Consider the following 22,842-nt stretch of genomic DNA (forward strand, 5'->3'; position numbering starts at 1 on the left):
GAGATGTCTGGCGAGTTTCGCCATTGACATTTCAAAGAACAGTCGGCAATTAGCCAACTCCAGTGTGAACGCTCAGGAGGAGCCGCCTATTATAAGCCTGTGGTAGGTTCAAGTACTTGTGGCTGCAGACTGCAGGAAACCGGAGTTTTATATCCAACTCCGCCCACATCCAAGTCGGCCATATTGACTATGCCTACGTCACATGCTCAAACGTGTGTCCCTCTTTCTGTTTAGCGCACTAACAGTAAAGGAAGGATAAACCTTGCGTTCTTGATGTTTATTTTCGCTCTATTAATTAACTATTACATTAGAATTGTGTGATAACATTAGTTGACATGTAAGTGGGGTGTTTTTGCTGCCGTCGGCGTAATTATCTACCGAATAATACTTAACATTTTCAGGAAGTCGAGGGGTCGAATCCAGAGTAAAATATCGGTGAATAAAGTGAATGTTATTTTTATTTTGCTTTCAAGTTGTGATTTTGTTGGAGTGGCATAGATATCAAAATAAAATGCTCTCCATACTTACTGAAACTCGCCAATAAACATGCATTAACAACTATTTATCACTCCATTAGCAATTCTAGTTGTTTACATTTCACACCATTAATTCATCTTGCAAACAGCAAGTAACTACAAAAACGTATAGCCTATTGGGTGTGTTCCATGAGTCAAACGTTTTCTACACATATTTAATGTCCAGAAACAAAATTAACAGCAATATTGAAAATTAATATATATACTTATATATATACAGTTGACTTTGTATCATACACAGGCAAGTGTGAGGTGTGGGCCAGGTACACCACTTTAGTGAGCCTGTCCTCTAGCTAAAGGGAACATATGGAACAACAACAACACAAACAACAAAAATAATATGCAGCAGGAAAGGGTAGGGTGGTGGGCCAGGGTGCCTCCCTTTAGTGAGTCCATCCTGTGGCTAAGGTAAGGGAACGGGTGATGTTTGATAAGGAAGACAAGGAGGAACAATATAATTACATACAGTATACACATGGCCTATATAAGGCTATATAAATACAAATATACAATCAAATTATCATAATAAAGAGGTGGGGGTGTGGGCCAGGGTGCACAACTTCCAAGTTCAAGTTTTTTTTATTGTCACATATACTTTGCAGTGTAGTGAAATTCTTGTGCCACCATTGCAATAAGGAGGGGTAAATAAACAGTAGGTAGATTGTGTGGGGGGGCACACATAGCCAAACTATTCATATATGTACACATTATACAGTCATTCACAAACACAACCAGCATAAAATATAAATAAGCCTCATGGGTATGGGACAGGTGTGTGGGACATCGTGTGGTGTGGGTGGTGATGCTCTGGTAGCACTAGCCAGAGGGAATGAGCTGGATGGCTGACATATTTGATGATGGACGTAGCCCTTCTGACAGCGTGTGGAGTACATCGTTTGAAGCTGAGGGAGGTCAGCCCCAATGATCTTGGATGCAGTCCTGGCAGTCGTTGACAACACTTTCAGGTCATGAGCAGACAGGTTCAGTGTGCCTCGGTAAACCCGGCGGCGTAGATGGTAATCCCTGAAGCCTCACAGTGTTCAAAGAAAACGTTATAGGTTATAGTCTTCTTGAAGCTCAAACATAAACATAAAGCAGTCTTTTGCCTCATCGTCCCCATTTAGTAACACCTGATGTCCTCTTCATGGACAAAACGGCTGGGCATGTTAACCTACACGGTCGATTCCACTTACAGATGTAGTAGTCTGTGAAACAGAAACATAGCCTACTCACACATCAACAACTCTACTCTACAGAAGGTGTAAAACAATGTTAAAGTGTTTAAAATCCTACCTCCATGATGTACAGCATGTTGCATGTGGTTATTATGATATGGCCCTTGAATTTATATTCATGGCCTGTGGAAAATTTGCAGCACGGGCATGGGGCATCTCTATCCCCTCTAGATATTTCTCGTTGGCAGGACAGGAAGTGTGTTGGGTGCTGAAAACATTGACACATTATAAATGTTATTTAACATGATAGTAAAGGGGCTTATGCATGGACCTCACCTTATACAATACATATTTTCTGCGCATGCCATGCTACTGGCGTAATAAAAGTATTACTTTGAACATTAGCAGTATCTCTTGCAATTACTAAAACTATGCAGAGAGAATTATCAGGCTAATTTATCAAAGTGAAATGATAAAAGTAGCCTACTACTTAGCTAACGTTAACGTTAGATTGTCCAACACTGGAAACTGCAGCTTGTCAAGTTGAACACTCGACAGTAAAGCTCACACTAATCTTGCAAATATTTTAAAACGGGAAATGTACGTGTAGGTTTACACAGCGGGACAAATACAGCATGAACTCAATTTTATGAGATACATCTTTGCGGTTGGTAAAAGATATCGTCTGCTAAAGTTAAATTGACAAGATAACACTGCTTTTATCTACCGTATCTATCTATCTTACATTATACAACATGCAAGTAACATCAAATGTCATAGATATTTTAACCAGGTCAACGGAGCAATTTCGTTATGAGCATAAAAGTATATATTTTTCACTTACCGCTGTAACGTTAGTCTGCCGTCAGTAGAAAAGCTGCTGTTCACGTTTGGGCATGTGACGTAAATCAACATGGCCGATTTGGATGTGGGCGGAGTTGGATATCCAACTTGCTTGTACTGCAGTCTGCAGCCACAAGCTAGCTACTCGGTAGGTTTAATTTCTCCCTTTGCCCTGTACAAGAAGCAGACATAATTTTGTTCCGTCCTTGCTAGGAATATACTTAGCTAGCTAGATTAAAACTGTTAACGTTACTAGTGCTCATGCAGTACAACGTTTATAGATATGATGCACTGTAGCCAAAGCCTTCTTTGACTGTAGCCAGCTAAATCTATCCATGATACTTGCATGATCACATCTTTTGACTTTCCACGTCAAACAAACAGTGTTGCCAGATTGGGTTGACTGAAATCCGCCCAATCACCCCGCCGCCTTCAGCAAAAAAACGCCCGATGACGTTTTTCTCATAGAGAACCATTGAACTCAAAATGTTATTTACCCGCCGTCAGCTTATTTCCCCCCCGCCGAACGATATTAAAGAAGCCCAATTGGGCGGGCACCCGCCCAATCTGGCAACACTGCAAACGAAGCGAGCTGATTGGCTGACTGGCTGTTCAGTAAGCAGTGCTGTGATTGGCTGTTTAGGTCACATGACTTTTGGCGATTGGTAAAAAAGTTTTGCACACTTGTAAATTCGTTTCGTACCCGCAGATCTGTTTCGTGTCTGTAGAAAACAGATACGCACTTGCAAAGGGAAAATCTGTGCGTGCAAAAACCGTTTGCAAACTCACAAAACTTTTTTCCACACAGTGACAAAACGGATTTGCAGATGTACGAATAATTTTTACATGCACAAAAAAAATGTACAACTACAAAATATTTTTGCAAGTGCACAACACATTTTTACGAACTCAAGTATATATGTCTACAGACACACAAAACTATTGGCGAGGATTTTATACCATAATTGTCTTCCTGGCATGACCTTTTACCCTCACAGTTTGTGAATGTGTGTGTGTGTGTGTGTTTGTGTGTCTATGTATGTGTGCGTATGTATATGTGTCTCCTTAACCATTCAGTGATCTATGTGCATTTCCATGGCAACCAGCACTGCAAATATTTGCACCAGGGATTTATGCATTTTACGAGGTGGTGCAGCAGACATTTGTCCTCAGGCTAAATTTGGGCTAGCGGGCCACCGTATGGGTCTCAAAGCTCATGTATCTGTCACCAAAGAGGCCTTATTGAACTGCTGAGCACAGGCTGATTTGTGTTATGGTCAACACCAAATCAATAGACTTAATTGTAGGTAATACGAGCTGGGTTCTGACTTTAACAGCCAATTGATCCCATGCAGCCACATGCAACAGTATGAGCCAAGGCTTTAGTCAAGAGTCGAAAATAGAGCCTTTGTCCAGTGGACGTGTTCATGTATCTTCCATAGCGTTGACAGAAGTAGGACACAACTTCGGACAAACATTCTGCGGTGCATTCGCAAACAGTCTTTTATACAGTAGCGGCTAACATGTTAGCATCTGGCCTTTTCATAGGGCCGAGTGATAGTATAGCACACATCACCTTAGCTCATAGAGGTGTAGTTCAGTTCTGAGACAATGTCCTTCCTAGAAAACCTGGTTGGAATATTTGCATTCTCTCTCTCTCTCTCTCTCTTTCTCTCCCTCCCTCTCTTTCTCTCTCTCGCTCTCTCTCTTTGTGTCTATCTGTACTTTTTTCTCTCTCTTTGTCTGTCTCTGCTGTCCTGTCCATATCCATGTTTTTGTCATCCTCACCACTGTGTGTGAACTAACACTCATTCTTCATCCCATCCCTAGGCCGCCACTGCAGCGCAAGCGTTTCTAATGTGTGACTGTAGGTAGGTATTAATCTCATAGCATCTGCAATGTTTGACTGTAGGTAGGTAACCGTTTTCAAAGTGTATATGTGCTGTTTTTTTGTGGAGGTCCTTATTTATTTCCAAGTTGTGAGTGTCATGTGTTCTCCCTGTAGTGTTGTTCTTGTGGTGTGTCGGTATCATTATTGTATCAGTAGTGTGCAATCTGACTGTGGGTAGATATTTTTGATCCCGTAACCTCCTTGCATAAGATAGACATGAACAGAGGAGACAGGAAATGAGTGGGAGAGAGAGATGGGGCGGGATCGGGAAATGACCACCAATGGCCGGAATCGAGCTTGGGTCCCCAGGGGCACTGAGACCCAACTGTTGTGCTTGTGCTACGCCCCCCCCACCATACTATTTGATTTCATTGATATTATTTTAATCCCAAATTATGAAGGAATTATTACTAAGGAATTAGAGTTAAAACAGTGACAAGTGAACTCGACAAATCAATTGGTACGTCATCAGTAATTAGCAGTCAGGGATTTCCTAAATAATGCTGTGCTTTTAAAACATTCAAGCAATTAATTGCATTGCAGGTAATTCCCTGTTGAAATCTAACAGATGTCATTCCAGAGAGTACCAAGCTGTTTTTTCTGCCATAGACCTATTTAACTCTCACACTTCTGAATATGGAACTTGTTCTCATAACATAGATTGACTTGGTAGAGGATTTTGGATTATACTGTAGTAGAAGTGATCTTCTTCATCGTTACTCAGTTCAATAGTGTATTTCTGTTTTCCTGTTATCCGTCTTGTCATTTCACACATTTTACTGGCCGTACAGACAGCTTTATCGTACATAGTTGCACACAATGCAGGTAACAGGTTCCGACTCTGTGACTCCCTCACTCTCCATCTCTCACTCTCTTGGCTCAACCTCTCTCTCTTTCTCTCTCTCTCTCTCTCTCTCTCTCTCTCTCTCTTTTCCAGCACGTGTCAGTCCGGGGCCTGTCATTGTGCTGTGATGAATAGCTTTTAGCCGGAAAAAGGTTTACTGGAAGACTCTCATAAAGCGTTGTGGCCCTTACACATCAGTCACTTTAATAGTGTGTGAAGAACATCTGTAGACACGGGCACTGACTCGTTTGTATGGATATTTAAGTTGATTTTTAACTGTATGCATCTAAGCAACAAGCAGCAATCTGCTTAAAACCCCCAAAGACGGTGCAGCGAGACTTGGCAGAAAGTTAAGTGTTGCGCTTAATTCAGTTCTGAAGCGCGCAAGGGCTATTGATTCAAACTAATCATCTCGAAACGGCCGAATGTGACCTCATCGGCGTGAGCCAGGCGAAGACCTTCTCGGGCCAACTTTGCTCTCTTAGATCTCGGAGGCCGCACTGAATTATTGAGCACTTAATCCAACAAATGCTCATTGTAATGGTAAGGGAGACCGAACACAAGGCTTGTTTCAAATGCACCTGGGCAGAGTGCTAAGCCTAATGGCATGATTTAATAGGTCCGGGCACGACACGAGAGTAGCTCCAAGGGGGAACGGTCACATTGAGAGCAGGACAGATGCAGTAACACACTAGTGTAGAATTTCTTTCGTGCATACACGACACTAAGATAAGTGATTTGCCTCATTGCATTTGAATCTTTTTTGTAGCACTGTCTTGTTTGTATGTTTTAGATTTTTGTTATATCTCTTTTTCTGCAATTTTGCATTATTGTAAAACTAGCTATACACTACACAAGAGTAGACATTGAAGTATCTTAGTTAGATATTGTACAATTGCTCATTTATCTTTTTTAATTGTGTGTGTGTGTGAGAGAGAGTGTGTTGACTTTGCTTTTTGCCATAGTTTTTCCCCAGGCATTCACTCTACATAAAATGTCCATTTGTAAATCTTTGTAAATGCACTCATTTGCTTCGCTTCACTTATGTGACACCAGATGTAAAAAAGAGAGCAGTGTAAGAATAATGGACTAAAATCGAGGTTTACTCCAGAGGGTGGTATGTTAAAAAAGCACAAGAACTGAAAGTGTTGCTTTACAGTACCTTTGGTATTGGCATCAGGTTTATGTTTTTGACTGACATGATGGCCCATGTCAGTGTATGAGAGTATCCGTTTCCTTTGTTTACACTTCTGTAGGTTTTGTCTGTCTTTGCGGTGGGCACAAACACACATGTACACACACATGTCCACATAAACACACCCACAAACACACATCCACACACAGCCACGCACACACGCACAGAGTCACACACACACACACACACACACACACACACGCGCGTGCACACACACACACACACACACACACACACACACACACACACACACACACACAGAGTCACAGACACACACACACACAGTCACACACACACACACACACACACACACACACACACACACACACACACACACACACACACCCAAACACAGACACACTGGCCAGGCTGAGTGGCCGCACGGAAATGCTTCATTAATATTGCAGGCCGCTGCCGGCTTGCAGATAGTGCAGCGCTGCAAGAGGAGATGGGAGTGGGGGAAACAGGCAGGCGCTTTTATTTATGGCCTGAGTGAGTGAGTGAGTGAGTGAGTGAGTGAGTGCTGTCTAATGCACTAGAGGCCGGAAGGGAAGGGACATCCATGGCACTCCTCGCTCCTGCTCCGAGGCTATGCGTCCACAAACGCAGGTCCAGGGTGGAGACGCTGGGAAGAACAGAGGCCTTAGAACAGTGGGAGTGAGAGTTAAAAGGGCCATGGGGGAAGCGGATGGGGGGGGGACCTGTGGTTTGGTTCAGTCCGTAGACAGGAGCTGATTCTGGGTCTGGTGTGTCTCCATTCCCCTCCTGTTCTGGTGTGTGATGTGACGAGGGCGTTGTTAGTGAGAACAGCAGCCATGAGAAAGGTGTGTTAGGTGCAGAGGTGGAAAACTCCAGCTTCAGAGAGTAAAAGTCCGATCATATGCTGGTTCTACCTGTGCACTTAGCACAGGTGATCTCATCAGTTAGCTGCTCTACCTAGCTGAAGAGTGCAATTTAGAATCGGCTGGTTTAAATGAATGGTTGGCACAGATATGTGGTTGGACTTACTCACTGAAGCTGGAGTTTTCCACCTCTGCTGGGAAGAACAGGGGCCATGGAGCAGTGGGAGTGAGAGTTAAAAGGGCCAAGGGGGAAGGGGATGGGGGGGGGGGGGGTACCTGTGGTTTGGTTCAGTCCGTAGACAGGAGCTGATTCTGGGTCTGGTGTGTATCCGTTCCCCTCCTGTTGTGGTGTGTGATGTGACGAGGGCGTTGTTAGTGACAACAGCAGCCATGAGAAAGGTGTGTTAGGTGCAGAGGTGGAAAACTCCAGCTTCAGAGAGTAAAAGTCCGATCATGTACTGGTCTCCTGTTCTGGTGTGTGATGTGACGAGGGTGTTGTTGGTGAGAACAGCAGCCATGAGAAAGGTGCGTTAAGTGGCGCAGCGTGTTGGGACAGGGATAGAGTGCAGTAATAAGGGAGGAGCAGTTGAGGGGAAGAAGGAAAGTAGGTGGCTTGAAGCTGCCTAGCGACGTCCCACAGGAGGAATCTTTGCAGAGCTTTTTTTTGTGTCCTCCATAGATTTGAACTTCTCCTCAGTCCTTCACCTCGTATTATAATTACAGCAGTCTGCAGAGTAGCAGGGGAATGAGGCCTTGGAGTATACAGTCAAAATGGTGGACAGTGCAAGACTTTCTAATTCTTAAGGTAGAATTAGAACTATGCAAGAGATGTGAGAGGTCTTGTTGGATATAAACTCAAGGGCTATGTGAGATTCCCGTTGCTTGGTCCAGGCCGTGACGTGAAGTAGACGAGGAGGCTAACTGACCAGTGGCACGGGTCATCGGTCCACCCAGAGGTGTGATTAGTTAAGAAGGCCTCCCAGGTTCCTCGGCATGTGTGCCGCCACTGCTTCTGCTGTCGTTGCCGTAGTAATCATAACGCGCACCAGATGTGACTCGCAAGCAACCATGGTGACTCAGCTGTGCGCAAAATAGCCCTGAAGTGTGTGTCATGTGATCCTCTCCCTCTCGCCGGCAGCGGTAGCCTCCGTGTTTGCATGCTCGGCTGTGTCCTTACCCGGCACCACAGCGAATAGCCTCCCCCACACATAGACCTCTCCTTTTCAATCAGAGCTCATTCCAGCGCATGGTGTCCCAGGTCTTACTGACACAAAAGCACCTCTCCCCGAGGGAAAGAAATAGAGAGAAAGAGAGATAAATAGAGAGAAATCGAGAGAATGAGAGAGAAATGGAGAAAAAGACAAAGAAATAGAGAGAAAGAGAGAGTGAGAGAGAATGGGAGAAAAAGAGAAGACATGGGTTCACATGTTGAAGGAATGACGCCACTGTTGTACTGCTTTACTAGAATATTTCGCCACAAAGTCTGTATACCGTAATTTCCCGACTATTAGCCGCGGCTAACACATTGATTTTGCAAAATTTCTTCAGCTATGAGGTTAATACACGGGGACAGTTAATATGGTATCACTATGGTTTTGTTTCTTTTAACTTGCATAAAACACTGTCCTGCGGCTTATACACAATGCGGCTTATATGCGGGAAATTACTGTACGTGTCATAAGTATGGCTATCCCCCTGACAGGAATCAAATCAGTTGGGCTTCAGGTATACAGAAAAACAAGAGTGACTGGATTATGCAGGCTCATTGGTGGAATGTTCTGGTAAAGTACCTTAACTGTTGTTGTTTGGCCTCTTAAGGTTATCAGGGACTTAACTGTGTTTCACTTCCTGATGAAGTTTGATGGCACACATCGAACTGCAAAAAAATGTCCATTCCCATGCAAGTCATTATTTGACAAACTCTAATCTGGTGGGGTCAGGGGTGGGGGATAATAATTAGCAACTCATTATGCTTAAATGTCATATGCTCTCTCAAGTGGCACCCAGGTCGTCCCTGACAACCTTATGCTGTCCAGTCCCTGGCGAGGGAAAGTGTAGTCCTGTGTGTGTGTGTATCTGTTGCTTCCGGCCTCTACGTCCTGGTTTCAGTCTCGACCGCTGCTCATCCACTGATTGGCTGAAACCCCTGTGTTCCGCCTGAACATTCCATTTAGCTTAGCGGCACTCGCTAATGTCGCCGGTGTCATTGACGACTTCCTGCTCACGACAGGTGCTTCATTCAAACAGTGGAGATGTGTGGATGTCTCGGTATCTGACTACAGAGGATTCTATATGTGTTCTGTGAAGGAATTGAAAAACTGTATGACATTTCATAACTCGCATTTTCTTGTTTTGTCCTGTCCTGTGTCTGTGTGTGTGTCTCTGTCTCTCTGTCTATGTCTATCCTTTATGTGTCTTATCAACTTATGACATTTCATTTTGTCATTTTTGTTTTTTTTTATGTGATGAAACCATTTTGTCATTATCTACATTGTGTGTGTCTTTCTTTCCTAATCATTTTACAACTTCCATGTAATTTAACCTCTAAACTGTCTTCATCAATTATGAATCCATTTTAAAACAATAACTTTACATCTTCATTACTCAAAAATAACTAATCTCACCTACTCTAAACCTGTCTTGCCTTAAATCCCAATCCTTGAAAACAAAATCGGTCATTCCAAATGATCCATCAACCCATCAATCAATCAATCAATCAATCAATCAATCAATCGACTTTGTTGTGTAGCGACTGGCTACGAGAAATCTCGCAGCCTGAACAACATATCAGGAATGGCGGGGTCATCCTTACGCCTGGCCCCCATCACGAGCGCGCCCTTTGACCCCTATGAGGCCCCCGGACCTCTGCGTCGTTGCCGCTCCCCCATCCCCTCCATTTTGTAGCAGGAAGAGACTTAACGCGCAAAAGGAGCGGGACGCTAGGACATAACACTACCAGGCCGGGGGCGCGCGGCGAGGCAAGGCGACTCCTCCTCTAACACGTAGCAATAACCCAATACGATCCGGAACGGACACAATTGGACCACTAGAATTTGTGAATATATGGTTTAAGATGCATGCATTTGGTGTTGGGGTTAAGTAAAGGGGGTAAAAAAGTAGTTAGCTTCGAGGAAGAGACAGACTGAGAGAGATAAAGAGAGAGACAGCTATATGCTCAGAGGATGGGGGGGGGGGGGAGATAATGACATGGTGGAGGTTAAATATACTGACTTCAGAAATATTAAAAAAATGTATGCACACTTAATCAATAAGATGTTTCCCTACTGTTTGTGAGTAGAAGTATTCCCCCTGTGCTTACTTTGCCATATCTTGGTGTATACGTACATGGTTTAGTTACAGAGAGGTCACGCACACATATGAGTAGCATTGCTCTTCCATACAGCCAAAGAGAGAACATAGGAATTGAACTCAACCTAACATTTTACCGATAGTTGTTAAGTCAAATGAACATAGAATAGGGCTTTACACTACAGTCATAATGCATTCTCACTCTTGACATGGTTCCATTCAACTATAAAAGCCACAGCCTAAAAGTTGGTTTTACGATTTGATACATTTTATACAATGCTAAAACATGGCGTGGTTTGAGAAAAAGGAATTTGTGACTATTCACGTTTCGTTTTCTTTTAGTGGGGCTTGCCCTTTCTCAGGATTTCATGTAGCCCATATCTCTAATGATGTCATCTTTACTAACATCTACCCAGCCTCCATCTTAGAGATTATAAACGGATGCATTATGGTAGAGATGTGTTGCTATTTCATCATGTTGTATTTCAAGCAACTTTACTGACAACCAGAGTTGTTTCTGTCAGAGCAATCTGCCTCAACAACATCGCTGTATTGGTACCATATACTGTATGACTCTGTCCAGTTTGGAGCAGAACGTTACACTGGTCACAAGTGGCTTTTATGTTGAATGGTTAAAACTGAAGAGTGAGATTGTATGGGCATTCAACACATGCCTCACCTGTCAACATGTTTCAGATATATTTCACCAATTTATGTGGCAGTCAAATGCACTTTATGTACACATGCTAACTACCATTACCACACAATCTCTCAGTTACAACAGTGTATGCAATTGCCATCATGCTAGTATTAGTATTATGTAAGTCATTATGTCCATCCTGTTTTATCATCAGTGTTTGGAAAAGAACTAGCTGTTGTGTGGAATGATGATGGGTTATAGATATGGCTCAGTATATGTCATTGGCCGGGTTTCCCAAAATTGTTAAGAAGCTCTTAAGTGCTAAGAACTTCTTAGGAGCGTTGTAAGAATGTTCTAAGAACGCTCCTAAGAAGTTCTTAGGACTTAAGAGCTTCTTAACGATTTTGGGAAACCTGGCCATTATCTGTCACTAATGTGAGCACTTTACTGAAAGTTCAGGTCAGGTTACTAACATGCTCAAATAGGCTTGCATGTGTAGATGGAACACAGTGCACATACAGTACGTGCGGTGGTTCCGATCACTACCTTTAGAACCAAGGCAAAATTTTAAAGTCTTCATTTGAAGCGTTACGATCATCCTCATGATCATCATCCACATTATTATCATCATCATCATTATCATCACTGAATGCTCTTCCTAACTTTGAAGTTAATGTTTAGATTGATGCCATCTGTTTAATTCATGGTATATAAGAATATATTATATATTATACAATACGTTTATAGAGTATACTCTACGGTATATTGTACTTTCAACTCGTTTTCCCATTTACATGTGTTGTTGTTCTCTCATTTTCAAACGTATGCGTGAATGCCTAGATAACCACCACAAACTAATACTTTGCGTGCTAACTGAAAGACAGCCTATTTTAGTGTAGATTAATGTGAAAGAACACGTGTGTCTGAATCATGGCACACAGGTGAGCAATGCCGGGGTATCGTTAAATCTTGTCATTTTTGGTCATCTGTTTCATTAACGACATTGACTTACCGTACCCAACTATGTTTCAAGAATGTGCAGAAAACAATATGGGTTATGCAACGTTACAGACTGAATGCTAATACTGTCATTAACATTAACATTATGCAAACATGTGTGCAATATTTTCATTTACGATGGAGACACCTCATACGAAGATGCTTTGTTTGTAAATATCTGTGTGTGCAATATATATTTTTAATCTAAAAGAAAGAAAGAAGGAAAGCTGTGTTGATATTCTTTATGCAGCATCTCTGTTAACCGATCACTCGGTTTCAAGACTGTATGTGTAGGAACTCAAGATAATTTCTTGTTTTGATGTCTTGTCTTTGCTGGTGTGTATGTCTCATTGTTTTCCAATGGCATAGATGTGTTAGAAAGACATTGTTTTTATTCTTAAAAACATTACTTTATACTCTAGTTTCATTTGTATATGATATATACGTATGTTCGTACAAACTGTGTTTACTTTCCTTTGAGAATTTTTTTTCCTAATGAGACTCCATTCTGTTTGTTGTCAAAAGGACAAGTGCTTCCCAAAAATGATAACAAGAAATTTCAATTGAGCCATTTATGACAAACGTGCTTCCATTCAATTGTTGCTGAATAATTATGATAAATTGCTGAAATATCATGATAGTTCAAATAATGAAAAAGAGAGCTTGCAATAATCACAAATAGACGGGGGAAATACATCTGGTCAGCAAAAGTAGCAAACTAGTAGACCTGCTCTGTGCTCAGAGGAGCCATTTTGTTTTAAATATGGCATCTCTATGGAGACCACAAATGGTCTCTTATGCACTCTAAGATCAGAGTAACAGGTTTCATTCAGCTGGGTAGAAATAGCCCTGACTCTAGATACTGTGACAAGCTGCGTCAGATGCACTGTATGGTTATTGTGTTTTATTTTCATGGTTTTCTGATGCGTTTCACCTTAGTTTTAAGTATACCATATGTCACTGATTACTGGTGAACAACATAGTTAGATCTTTAGATCTGTGGGTTTTTCTATCTTTTTTGCCATTTGTGAACATGTGGTAGGCGCATCTTAAATGTGTTGTCACTGTAGTTTAAATCTGTTGGACAAAAATAAATAGAACAACTTTGATTTTAAAAGTAGAGAATAGTTGACTCAACCCAACATGGAGTGGAATCCAGTACCTTCCTTCTAGAACACTCTGAGAGAATTCAAACATTTTTGCCCTCTGTGAGGCTACTCGAGCAACAATGTCACTTCTAGAAACCCATGGAAACGCTAGCTAGATTTACCTAGCTACTGTACACCTGCAAAGCCAAGCTTGATACTGTAGAATAAGTGTTAAACGATTCATGTACATAAATGTATCTATACATGTGAATATTCATTAAAAAGAGCTGAAATATGTTTCTTTCACTCATGGTGCTCGGGCAGGGCTGGGCTTTGGGAGGGTCAATTTGTGTGTTTCCTATTTGTCAAATTTCTTGTTTTTGTTTATGTTGTTTATTTTATCTGTTCATTCCTTATTTTGATTTTAAAAACGTTTTTGTGATGGGTTTTTTTGTTTTGTTTTTGTTTTCTTTCTTGGCAGCTAGTATTAGATGTTTACTGTGCGAATGGCATTTTTAATGTCAGTTCATGTTTTATGTGTTGTGCCCATGTTGGTCTCTGTGTTTGTTGTTTGTTTGTTTGTTTCTGCATGATACGTGTCGTGGTGTAGATATTGTATTGTGTTGCCCTTTACAAACATTTCAGCATACAGAATATGCACACACCGGTACAGTGCAGTGGCACACACATGCACACTCGCACACACACACTTTCGTTTTCAAAGTTTCATTTACATTGTGTGCTTCTTTTTTACAATCACCTCTTTGCGTTTTTGATGCATGCACTTTTCACTGTTCTGACTGGAAGAGTCAACATTAGGTGGTTACAATATAGAAGTGAAACACTGAACCCTCTGATTACATATAGTTAACATCCATTTATACACACACGTGTTTAATTGTTATGTGTAGTGTCTCACACATATAGTGGGTAATTCCATCATATACAGTAATCAGCTGATCAAAATTATGGTTCATTTCTTCAGTCATCTTGGTGCCTTACATAAACATCAGTGCTTCATAGGTATATCAATTATATATATATCAATAGCTATAATGTATTAAGGCCAATGTGACTTTTATCACTAAAATGACAGATCTGTCAACAGCGTAAACTTAAGCAGCCAGCTGCAGGTAAAGCCCCTTCCCAACCTTCTTCCTTCTACCAACTAAAGCTCATAAGTTTCCTTTTGTCTTTGACACTTACAGCTCATTGCTGTAGCTTTGTAGTTCCTAGTGTCCGTATGCCAAATGTATAGTCCCATGTTGTGAAAGCAGTTGTGTGTACGGACATGCAGTGAGTGGGTGGACTGCTGTGCTCCATGTCTTGCGTCCTACACTGACATGGCCTGATTGTTTACATGGGTTTGATAGTAGGAGCCTCCGGCCTCCTTAGCCTGTACTGCTTCTCCAGGCGTGGAACTGTGTGTACACACTGGCCATGCAGGAATGAAGCACAGCAGGCCTGTCTCCACTCCACTCCACTCCGCTCTCTTGATAATGGTAGAAATGTTGAAATTATTTAATGACGTTCAGTCAAGATTGATATGTTGTTAATTGCATGTGTGCTACAATTGGAGTCTATTTTGTTTTTTATTACTGTTAATGAATCCACTGAAGCCATTTTGGAGAGAGAGGCTTCATCAGATTTCTGATGTGTATTGTCGACTATACCAGTAGTTCTGAAATCTGATGTTGCCAAAACATGTCTTTTTATGCCCAGTTTTATTTCCACAGAAAAAAAAATATATAATTACTTGAACTACAGTTAACAACTTTGGAAACTGTATAACCGTGTTATCTGAAATTGACCAACTCACTAACACATGTTTTTTCTCTTTGTCTTTCAGTGTTAAGTTTCTAGCATTCAGCAGTTGTCTAGAAAGGAGACGGTGAGCGATTTTAACCCGTGTTAGCTGACGGGATGCATCAGCCAGATGTGACATATGACGAGGGTGGGCGTAGCAAGAGGAAGTGACCCGGAAATCAAAAAGAGAAACAAAAAAAGATATCTGAATCTCCATGTGGCCGGATCTTCACACGGTAACCAAAGCAACCTCACGGAACTCCGGAACACTTTTTGTCAATGGACTGACTGGTTACTTTGACAACAAACTTATCTTTGCACTGACACCTACAAAGAGAGAGAAAGACTCTTAAAAAAAAGAAAAGAAAAAATATCAGCGGGAAAAAAATTATCAAAAAGCATTCCAAAACATGACCTGTCTGTTATTTAGTGGACTTACTGGCTCCTGTGATACATTATGTAGTACAGTTGAGTCAAGTGAAAATTTGACTCTCAACAAAGAACATGGGACCATGACGAACAAACTATGTAGCACCTCTGCTAACACACTATGTAGCATTTGTTGGCTGGGAAAATATGTTGACAGGTGACCTTTTGTCTTTTTTGGACCATTTGCACAGACTGACTTTAACAATGAACTTGGTAAACATGTCATCCCAACTGTCATCCTAAAATGCAGACACAAACACACAAACACATACACACACTTATATAGGCTACAAATTGAATCAGAGCCAACTACAGAAAAATTTGATCCCCTGTGATCTCCAGTAAAATGAATTCAATAGAACATCCAATGTCAATAAGAATAAGAGTCCCGATATTTCTTACTTTTATGAAAACAATACTTCTGTCTATTACTGATCCACATTGAAGGGAACTGGATTATCTCACCAGTTATTCAGTCTTCCATTGGTTTGCATCCGAGGCAACAGCAAATCAAGCTCATCCTGCCAAAGCCCTCAGCCAATCAAGCTCAACCTGCCAAAGCCCTCAGCCAATAAAGCCCGCCCTGCCAAATCCTTAAGGATGTGAGTGACCAAATGAAGCACAACACAGGACCAAGCGAACGCTTTCTTTCTGTGTTATGCCCTTGAAGGTCCTCTGACAACAACGAAAGAAAAAAAGAGAAAAAAGCTATTGAGATTTTCCAGCGTTTTCTGCCTTTCCCCGCGTTTTCTGCCTTTCCCCTTATCCATCGCTTCATAACAGAGCCCAGAGAGGACCTGCTGTTACCTGACTGAGTTTGTCCTCTCTGCTGCAGGCTGTATGATGAAGATGGCTGAGCACACACACACACAGAGAGAGAGAGAGAGGTCTCTTCCTATAACTTTGCCATGTATGGGCAAGTGAGGCTTACTGGTAACATTGTTGTGCTGTTGTACCATGCGCACACACACACACACACACACACACACACACACACACACACAAACACACTTATACACCCCACAACGCAACAGCTCTACTGCCGAGTCCCCCACGTGTTTGGCTCTCTGACTGACCAAATCACATACTGCCCTGACCCCTCCGTCCTGCCACAGACAAGGTCAACCGGGGGACTCCAGAGACAATTCTGCCACACTCCCCAGACTTTCACACACACACACACACACACACACACACACACACACACACACAATCACACAGAGAAAGAGAGATACACACAAAAGTGGGGAGCCACAAAGGCACTTTTGCGAGGGGAAAATACTCGCTCAGAAACATGTCCCCATCCCTGTACAGGCCCCCTCTGAGGAAAAGGAACGTGAGTCTGGACATCTCTCTTGACCCCTTCTATCCCTCCGTCCCCGCCTTCGTTCCCGATCTCTCTCTCTCTCTGTTCCATTACTGCTGAGCAACGCTTTCTATTCTCCGACGAGATGGAATCGGTATCATCATATCACAAGGAGAAAGAAAAAAGCCAGGAAAAGAATAACAAAAAGGACCAAGTCAAGGGAGAACTCAGAAAAAAAAGAAATAAAAGAATTGTCCAAAAAGAACAAATCTATATTTTAATAAACTGACCAAGAGAGAGTCTCCACAAGAGACCACCGTGAGAGTCCAGTGAAGCTCGTCAGCGCTGCGTGGCGCGACCCAGCCCTTAGGCCTCCCCTTAACCACTGCCATTACCTCGCATGAGCAGAGAGAGAGAGAGAAATGAGGGAGGGGAAACTGGACGGAGGATGGACAGAGAGCTCTTTCCAGACGGAGGAGAGAGAGAAGCACCTAAAGAGGAAAGCACCGTGAGAGGACACTGAACGGACTACAAAAAAAAAAAAAAAAATTATCAAGAAAAAAAAAGAGCAGAAAATGCATTTTTTTTGTAACTTTGTTTACCAGCATGAGTACTCTGCATGACTGTATTTCCTGCAAGCCCGTAGTGGAATATGGGGGCTAGAAATACTTAAAAAATATAAATAATAATAAAAATAATAATAAATAATAAAATAAATAACAAAAAAACATGATATGCAATTAATATTTAAGAAAAAAAAGATTATATTAAAAGAGCTATATTTTGTTTTTAAATAGTAAAAATGTGAATAAATAATGGGAAAAATGTGTATGACTGCAAGATAAACACTGAACTATGTTTTATTAGTTGAGAAAAAAAAACATGAAAAGCCCACCAAATTTTACTTGGCTAGTTACTGCCCCATGTTTCGCACTTCTTCTTCAGTCGATGCTGTTTCCACCTGTGTACACTGCCTAGCTGGACTCGCCCCTTAAGACTCGATGTTCCACTCTGTCCGTCTGGCGACGATGGGCCCCGGCTCTCCCTGTTTGTTTGTGTCCGTAGGGTCATCTCTCCTCTTGCCCTGATGCTCCCTGGACCGAGCAACTGCACAAGTGTCTTTGTAGCCATGAAGGGGGTGCTGAAACTCAAGCCTTCCGTGACACTAACATTAGCACATGTAGAGCAGAACGCTCCGGCGTTCCTCACACAAAAAGCTCATCTTTGTTGTTTTATTCTTGTCGTCGTCGTCGTTGTTGTTGTTGTTTTTGTTTTGGTCATTGTTCATTTTGATCATCCTCTCTCATTTCCTTACTATCATTCTTCTTACTTCCTCTTGTGCTTTTTTTCATTGGCAATAATTCCTACGTGTCGAGAGATGATTGATTGTAGCAGGCAGAAAATAAGAAAATGCCTACCTGTCTTTTTCCATCACCCAGATGCAGTATGGGAGTTGTAGTTCTGTGTGGGAAAGCCAGGGCCTCTGTCCGATGAGAGGCTGGCCAAACCTCTGTAAATCTCAGGTGGAGGGTGGTTCGTGTCAGACAAGTCAGGGTCTCTGACTGGGACCTGTCTATTTGTTTCCCACCTCAGTGACAGGTATCCCGTGGTCCTAAAGTTATCCTTCTGCAGGGTTCCGATGAGTGTTTATCAGGCAGTATCGTTGACAGCGTGCATGATATGATTTAGCTGTATCAGTTGCTGGAGGACACAAAGACGTGTCTGTTTTCTCTCTGTGTGTTTTCAGTGTAGTCATGAGATCACTGTGCTTAAACATGGAATAGAAAAGTCTTCCCTCGTTCATCGTGATCATCGCGCTCTGCACTGCATGATTGAAGACTGTGGTACATTTAGTTGCCCGAAAGAGTGGAGGCTTCTCATCTGTCATGTTATTGGTTCGAAGTCTTGTTAGGCCCAGAGAGAGGGACTCCAAGCACACAGTAGCCTTCATGTTCCTCAAAGCTGGTGTTTTTGTGTTTCTAATGTAAGCGATGCCAAATTGGTTCTACTGACATAGGTCACGTATTGCTGTTATCGTTCGAGCTATAGCTGGACTACAGTGGAATTAGCCTTCCATGCATTGAAACTGCCCCGTCTTCCGTTGTAGCACAATCCACAGACGATAGCTCCCCTTAGCATTGATACATTACAGAGAAGAGAGAGAGAGAACAGAGGGAAAGAGAAAGAGAGAGAGAGTGCGAGCAAGGCTAGATAAGCCCAGTAACTAGCCTCTGTAAAGGCACAAATATTACAGGGATCTCAGAGGGGGTACTACTGGTGGGTCAGTGGTTTTTAACCACATGAGTAAGGAGCATGTGTGGTCTATGGTAGCATTCAGAGCACAGTTTACTAGAGAGGAGTGTGAGTGACCGTCTGTTATTCAGAGTCACAGAACAACAAGATGTGTTCTGGTTCCGTCACTGAGCAGCAGCTTGTCAGTGATTCCAGAATCTTTTATAGGCCAGTAACAGTTCATTCTTTTTTCCATTCCATAAGCTCATTCATTTCATACTGTTTTCAAGTACATTTATCCGTGTTTATCTGTGATTCTATTTTTGTTCTGTCAAGACATCACATCATCATTTTGCACAAGTTCCATTGTATTGTTTAGTCACCAAGAAAATGCTGAAGGATTCCATGATCAACCTTGTTAGCTTAAATATAAAACATTTGATGTCTTATTTTGGGAGACATCACGCCTCCGAGTAATGGGGTCATGAAATTGAGGTATTATGAATATTTCAAAGGGAACTTCTCAACAGAAAGAGTACTTTGGGAGAAAAGCTTCCCCTGTGAACCATGTTGAGTGTTTCACGCCGACATCCACTGGAAACTACCTCACTGCCTGTGCAGTGAGAATGTGAACCTACCCTTACCCCTATCCCACCCCCCCATCCCCCCCACCACCACCATGTAGGTTTTGATGAGTGGGAATGGTTAGTGAATCTGTGCTTTAATTTCACTATTGTTGTGATATTTATGTGCCTGCTGTTTTAATCGTTAGGGAAAAAAGCCCTTTTTTTCCTTTCGTTCATGTTCCTTAGAGGTTTTTTTAAGTTATGTACTTGAATTAAGAATATGCAATCTGTACCACTATGACCACTGCCACAAATACAGCAAGACTTTATGATTCCATGTACAGACCTAATCGATAATTGTGATGCTAATATATATATAGATAATATATATAGATATATGATTATTATGATTATGGACTACCATTTAAAACCCCTGTGCCCTTATAATACGTCCACTGCGCCTGCTGTGTGTGCGTGTGTGTGTTTGTAGAATAAGCATGCATGTGTAAGTGCTCAGTGAAGGTCAGACACACACAGGCATGGAACACTTTATTCCATCTGATCCATCAGACTCCCAAGTTACACCCCAGCACAAGACAGTAAGAGGGAAAAAAAAAACAGAGGAATTATTATCGTCAGAAAAACAAAAATGCAGCGTTCCTTTATAATCAGTTGTAAGTGACAGTGCTGGAGAACAAATCACAACACCAGTAAGAAAGACAGACACACAGTGTAGAACCCTTGCACCTTACAGACGAAAAAAAAAAAAAGGTTCTTGCAACCCCCAGCCCTCCACTACTACTACGACACATAAGAGACTCCTGTGGCACAATAAGAATAATCAATATCTCATTACCGTCGCTGTCAGTGACACATCGCTGCCATTGTTCAGAGCCCTGATCAGACAATCCCCATGGCATATAGGCCCACACAGCAGAGAGCTGTAGAGGTGGAGGAAAGGTCACCTCGCCGAGGTGTCAGGGGCCACAGGGGTTAAGATGGATGCTGGAGTTTTTTGTTTTGGAAACGTTGTTAAAAGACACAAACATGAATCACCGCAAAGTGTGCATTTCAATTGAAGCATTTTTTGTTTTTATCTTTTTATATTTTCCAAAAAGCAGAAATAAATGAAGGTTATGAGGAAGAAAGAAAAGAGAGAGAGAGAAAAAAAGAAACATATCAATCAAGTTTAAAAATGTGTCACCTTCAAGAGTAATGAGACTTAAAGTGGTGGTTCTGTAAGTGAATGGGATCTGAACTCGAGGTTTTCGAGAGGGCGCCACCCAGCAGCAAGACGGCATTCATGACTCAGATCACTCAATGCTTTTTAAAAGACATGGGACAACTGAAAATGAAAAAAAAAAAAACCCATAAATATGTTCAAATGGATTCAATGTAAAATGTTTTTAAGAACCAATAAAATAATACATTTATGTCATATTTTTAAACTCGAGTGTCCTGTTTTCATTTCTATTTTTGTTGGGGAGAAGTGAGGTGTAGACTCCTATGTTTGATCTTGTGTTTTAGTTAGTAAAGATTCTTAGAAGCACATGTGGTGAAATACAAGGTTATTTGGGTGTATAATGAATGTAATAGCTGGCCATTGGTAGAGGTTCCAGTTTTATGAGCAGGCTTAGTTGATTATCTGACTCACAAAGTCAATAAAGTAGGACAACACTGCCCCAAGTGGAGAAAAGGGGCGGTGTTTATAAATGCAGTGCTTTTAAAAAGTGTCATTCAACCACCCTCTGAGCACATACAAATGTGACCACATATGTTTTCTGTTGTATGTAAAGACGTATAATTTCGTTTTCATTAATGTAGGATACCCTTAATATAAACATTAAGCTATTGACTGAGCTGATCTGCCTCTGAAGAAGAGACCCCATGACCTTGGGATTACTAGCTCTTTGGTCTACAGGAACAGGAAGGAATCACCATCACCAAGTCAGGAAAGAGGACAAATTTATTTGTTTTTAAACATACAAGCAAAAGAAGGTTAAAATTAAATTTTTTGTTCCACCAACAGAGAATTAGATTTTTTTTTTGTTGTTTTAAACCGCATATGTAAGTAATACAAAAAAAGTGTCATGAAACAAATGAAGAAACATCTAGTTAGACATGATTATCAAAGACTGGAGTCAGCAGGCCCGAGAGAGAGAAGTACGGCGCCACACTGGGAGTTTCAGTTTGTAGTGTTCAGCAGACATTCGATCGAGACAGGGACGCATCTCTTGAGTGACATGACTGGGAAGAGAGAGAGAGAGAGAGAGAACGAGCGAGAGACATCCGTCTGGTCTGTGTACCATTCCTCCTCTGACCCCTTAACCTTTGACCCCGGACCCTTCCATCGCTGGCCGGTAGTCCGTCCGGCGGCTCCGTTACTCGATGCCCCTCATGGCGGCGATGGTGGAGGTGAGCCGGCGGGGCAGCGGCTTGGCCGTCTGACGGAACGCGTCCGGCTTGGCGCGCAGAAGAGCCACGATGTTCTGGAGATTTCTGGAAGTTTGCAGGCCCAAGGCATCCATCACGTTGCTTAGGTAATCTGGAGACACCAAGACACACAATGCAATACATGACCTTCACAGCACAGCACACTATTTCCACGTAACGTTTACAATTTGACAGACAGGATGAATCAGGAATGCAATGTGAAAATCTTAGGGTAGATGCATAGACTGTAAAAAAATACAGGGTACTTGTTAGGGTAGATGTAAATGCTAGTAAAGCAAGTCTCAGAGGTTACTAAAGACTTAAAGTGGCTATGGTTACTGTACCAATGTCTGTGGCCAGCTGTTTGGTCGTGTGAGGAGTGAGCTCCTGGATTTGAAGAATGACATCACAGTAAGTCTGCATGGTTGCCCTGGCGATGGAGCCCAGCCAGTAATCAGCAGTGTTCTCCAGCTCTGGGACGTCATCGCCTATAGAACGCATAAACACAAGTATAAAAGGGTATGGACCAGAGCCATTATAGATATCTATGTATGGACCCAATGGTATGGACTAGCCTGGGCTGGATGGAAGATAAATATCTCTTCGTGTCAGTTTGTATATGTATGGGAATGTCTTACCCTGCTCAGGTGGATAGGGTAGTTTCCCTGTGTGCAGTGCTAGCTCTAGGGCAGGGTCCTCTTGTGTCAC

At 42.0% G+C, this 22,842-nt stretch overlaps 2 protein-coding genes across 2 annotated transcripts in view; one reads left to right on the forward strand and one right to left on the reverse strand.

The window, feature by feature from the left end:
- The window catches only part of kcnc3b (potassium voltage-gated channel, Shaw-related subfamily, member 3b), a 54,440-nt gene extending 33,291 nt beyond the window's left edge, over positions 1–21,149 (forward strand). The window contains exon 4 of the mRNA XM_062526213.1: positions 15,212–21,149. Within this exon, the coding sequence (XP_062382197.1) occupies positions 15,212–15,225 (14 nt within the window). The 3' untranslated portion in view covers positions 15,226–21,149. The remainder of the gene's footprint in view (positions 1–15,211) is intronic.
- Positions 21,150–21,649: 500 nt separating this feature from the next.
- cog7 (component of oligomeric golgi complex 7) overlaps positions 21,650–22,842 on the reverse strand; it is a gene marked incomplete in the record, with an annotated part of 10,902 nt that continues 9,709 nt past the window's right edge. The window contains 3 exon segments of the mRNA XM_062526599.1: positions 21,650–22,246; positions 22,479–22,622; positions 22,773–22,842. Coding sequence (XP_062382583.1) covers positions 22,083–22,246; positions 22,479–22,622; positions 22,773–22,842 — 378 coding nt within the window.

The sequence above is a fragment of the Sardina pilchardus genome, chromosome 22, assembly GCF_963854185.1.
Source record: "Sardina pilchardus chromosome 22, fSarPil1.1, whole genome shotgun sequence".
Lineage (NCBI taxonomy): Eukaryota > Metazoa > Chordata > Actinopteri > Clupeiformes > Clupeidae > Sardina > Sardina pilchardus.